This window comes from Arachis ipaensis, chromosome B05 (genome assembly GCF_000816755.2).
Source record: "Arachis ipaensis cultivar K30076 chromosome B05, Araip1.1, whole genome shotgun sequence".
In the NCBI taxonomy this organism is placed as follows: domain Eukaryota; kingdom Viridiplantae; phylum Streptophyta; class Magnoliopsida; order Fabales; family Fabaceae; genus Arachis; species Arachis ipaensis.
This window is the reverse complement of record NC_029789.2, coordinates 122,974,528-122,978,777: the sequence shown is the minus strand read 5'-3', so window position 1 is coordinate 122,978,777 and position 4,250 is coordinate 122,974,528. Positions and strand designations below refer to the sequence as shown.

Genomic DNA, 4,250 nt, shown 5'->3' with positions numbered 1-4,250 from the left:
CCGCCATCTCCTACCCCCTCACTGCCGCCAACACGAAGCTCCTACCCTCTTCTCGCGCGTCTAAGTCTCACCATCCCGTTCACAATCGCAACATCGTCGTCGCATCTGGCCAGTCGAGGAGAACATCGCCGTTTCCGCCTGACCCAGTCGAGAAGAGCATCTTCGTTGCCGCCTGACCCAGCTGAGGCAGCAGTGCCAGCGTCACTACAAAGCCCCTTCGCCAACCTTCGCGTCTTCGCCTCTCCGCGCCTTGTCGTCTTCGCCTCTTCGCCTTGTCGCCGATCTTCACCGTCAGCTCAGCTGCTCTTCCTCCCGGTAAGTTTTGTGAACTACCATTTAAATTTATTCAGTTGTTGTTTTAGGGTTCATCTATCATATTATTTCTGTAATTTTAGTTTGCTTTGCAGAATTAGTACTGATTTATTTTAATTTGCTTTGAAGAATTTGTTAATTTTATTTTGCTTTGAAGAACTTGTTAATTAGCTTTGAAGAACTTGTTCTTATTTATCTTAATTTGATTTGAAGAACTTGTTAATTTTAATTTGCTTTAAAGAACTTGTTCTGATTTATCTTAATTTGATTTGAAGAACTTGTTAATTTGCTTTGAAGAACTTGTTCTGATTTATCTTAATTTGTTTTGAAGAACTTGTTAATTTGATTTTGCTTTGAAGAACTTATTCTAATTTATCTTAATTTGCTTTTGTTTTGAAGAACTTGTTAATTTGCTTTGAAGAACTTGTTCTGATTTATTTTAATATGCTTTGGACAACTTGTTAATTTTAATTTACTTTGAAAAATTTGTTAATTATTATAGTATTATTTTTTACTCTGATTATTCCTAATTTTGATTCTGTTCATTACAATTTATATTTCTGTGATTTGATTTTTGTGATTTCTTTGAAGTTTTATGATTTCTGTGATTTATGATTTATGTGATTTGATTTTTGTGATTTCTTTGAAATTTTATGATTCCTGAGATTTGTGATTTTTTGTTCGATGTAGGATTTGATTTAAATAAATCAGAATCTACCATCACTATCATCACAGGATGAAAGAAGGTTTGAGAATTATATTTTTTTAGTTTTTGAATAATTTGGTTGTTTTAATGTGTTATAAATATATTTAGAAGAGATATTTGTTGTTTATTGCTCTTTAAGTATTTGGAGACAATAAAAAATATGCTTGTAAATACAATTGGGAATGATCTTTATTTTTTTTTTTCTATTTTTTTTGTTTTGTTCATTTTTTTATGTCTATTATTTTTTATAAAAATCCGCAGATATCCGTGGAGACCCCGATCCCCAGTGGATACGGAATTCCCGTTACCCGTCGCGGAGACGGGGACAGGTTTTGGAGGCGGGACGGGGGCATGTCCCCACCTCCATGGGACCCGTTGCCATCCCTACCCCCTCCCAACGCTTTGTTCTTGAGTGACGAGAATGCCCTTCATATTCTATTTTCATTTTCAATACTGCACTAATTTTTTTTAGCAAAGTACCAATTTGTCCCCTCTATTTGGGCTTATTGACCGGGCCCAACAATCTTAGTTTCCAATTTTTTTCACAAATTCTGATTAATAAATACTTCGTTTCTAGCAAAAGTACCAACACTGAGCTAATACTTAAAAAAAAAATTTTCCAATGAGCCATAGCTCACATGGCATTTTCCCTCTCCCTACCTCAAAGGTCTAGGTTTAAACCTTAAAGAATACAATTAAAAAAAATGTAATAAAATATGTGAAGAGTGTGTAGGTGTATTATGTACCTAGGTTAATTAACTTTTTTTCTAAAATTTAGTTTGGTATCCTTGCATTACCTCTAAAGGAACACAAAATACTAGTATTCTCTTTTGCTTATAACAATGAGCCATACACACTTAAATTAACAAATTTTTATAATTTTTTAACACATAAAATACGACTAAATTAGAGTAATTAAACAAAAAAAAGTTTTAATCTAAGTAGTACAACTCGTATATAAGAGTGATAAACGGATCAAAATCCGCTGAATTGTTAAAAAAAATAGATCAAACTAAAAATTTAAAATCATCATCATAAAAAAATCCATCTAATTCAGTATTGTCTAATTCGCATGTTTTGGCAGATTTGACATGAGTACATGATGAAACATGTTTGTCCCAAAAGTCCGCCTTTTTTTCCTAAACTAACAAATTACCCAAACCTATAATCTCGACCCGTCTTAAATAAATCGTACCCAGTGAAACACAATTCTCACTTTTAAGTTTTAAATCAACTTCCACCCCTTCCAATAATGATTAATCCTTTATTATTGTATCAGTTTTTTCATTTTAAAATATTTTTTTCAAGATGCTTATACCCTTCAAAAAACAAGTTACAAAGTAACTACCATATACCATTATATATATGACACATTTTGTATTATATATACTAAGTTGGCTGATAAACAAAAAACATTACATTGTGATTTTATTTGGAAGTTCGAACCACGTCAATTTAGTTAAATACAAAATGAATGTAGTTTATATGGGTTAAAAATGCAGTTATATATATGTGTATGAGGGTCAAGTTTCAAGAAGTCAAAATCCCAAGTTGTGATCTTATAAGAAGAGCAAGCAAGAACTCACTCCACAAATCAACAGGACCAGGCAAACACCAATGAGTGCAATCATTATAACCTTTCATCCACTTGTTACCCCAATGATCTCCAGGGTGCCCATCTGGCCTCATCAACATTGCCCTTGTCACATCCAAAATCTCAAATAATCTTTTTTCACCTTTTTCCCTTTTTGCCCTCTCAAACTCTTCCATCTGAATACTCCTCAATTGCCAATCAAAGCTCCCAAAATCAGCCTCACCCTCACTCAAAGGACTAGTCCTATTGCAATACCCTCCATTGTTCCACACACCATTCTCAAAGTGCGCTGGTGCAAATGTCCTCAACACTGTTAACAACCCTCTCTTTTTCTTCTTGGATCCATTTATGTGCATGAATGTTGTTCTAAATGCCATCCTAATTGGCAAGTCTATGTTGTAGTTTGTCACATTTTGTTCATTACAATATACACATCCTATAAGTTTGTTACCTTTGTGAAGATACATTACTCTGAAAAACCAATGTCCATCTGAGATTATTGCATAGTCTAATTCAGGGAATATATTGGCCCAATCTTCATCTACTTTGTCTAAGTGAAGGTCAAAAATGCTGGAACCTGTGCCATTCACAATTCTTTCTTCTCCTACGATGAGGAATCTGCTCCAAATCATCATTAGGGTGAAATCATGCTTAGGGAAGTACCATTTTCTATACTTGTCTTCTGGGTCCTTGTACATATCCTTTGGAGTATCCTCCTGTCAATATTTGCAAACAAAATTGTCACATTCTCCCATTCATGTATGGAAGATGTTCTTTATATGCTAACAAAGATAGTAATGATATAAAGGATTTAATTTTGATTTCTTATACCACAGATATCTAATTAAATTCGATTTTTTAAATAATCATTTATATAAATAATATAAAAACTAATGGTAAATTACTAAAATTATACCCGAATAATCGGGTCGCTGATAAAAATACATTCAAATTTTGTTATTGACAAAAGTACTCTCAAATAATTTTAAAACGCGACAAAAATACTAAAAGAATATTATTTTTTCTGTGTAAGTAGCAAACGACTTTTATATTTAACAAACCGCTTATGGCTTTGATCCAAAATTTTATAGGAATATTTAGATGACTATTTAAGAAATATACACACAAAAATTGGATAAAAATTTGATCTCTATATTTTTTTATTTTTTAAAAGTATTATTGGTTGTTGACAAATTAAAAATGTTAGTTAAAAAAATAATATTAAACTACTAAATTAAAAATGTTAGATTACTAACTAGAGATGTTGGTCAATATAAATTATTAATTATTGGCTATGCCAAAATAGCAAAAAGCATTTTCTATTAATTTGTATGTGGTAACATTTTGAACTAGCCTATGGCATTTCATCCTTGTAAAAGTCTTTTTCTACCTCAAGTTCAGCCCTCACCTCCTCGCCACTCTCTAAACCACCACCTCCTCGTCTCTAAGCCCCTAATTACGTTCAACTCCCAACCTTAAATGTTCTAAGAAAAATGTCCAAATTTGAAACTAGAATAATGTTCATTGATATATTCAAGAAAATGATCGGGAATTTTAAACTATTTCTCTAATTATATTTTTTATTTTTAAAATAAAATATATATATTTAAATTCTTATTCATTTATGAATTATGAGTA

The 4,250-nt window shown here is 32.0% G+C and overlaps 1 protein-coding gene across 2 annotated transcripts in view; it reads right to left on the bottom strand.

Moving 5' to 3' along the window:
• Positions 2,418–4,250, bottom strand: part of LOC107642037 (protein ALTERED XYLOGLUCAN 4-like) — a 12,260-nt gene continuing 10,427 nt past the window's right edge. For both annotated transcript variants that reach the window (XM_016345366.2, XM_021124393.1), the window contains exon 3: positions 2,418–3,328. In XM_016345366.2, coding sequence (XP_016200852.1) covers positions 2,549–3,328 — 780 coding nt within the window. In that variant the 3' untranslated portion in view covers positions 2,418–2,548. The remainder of the gene's footprint in view (positions 3,329–4,250) is intronic.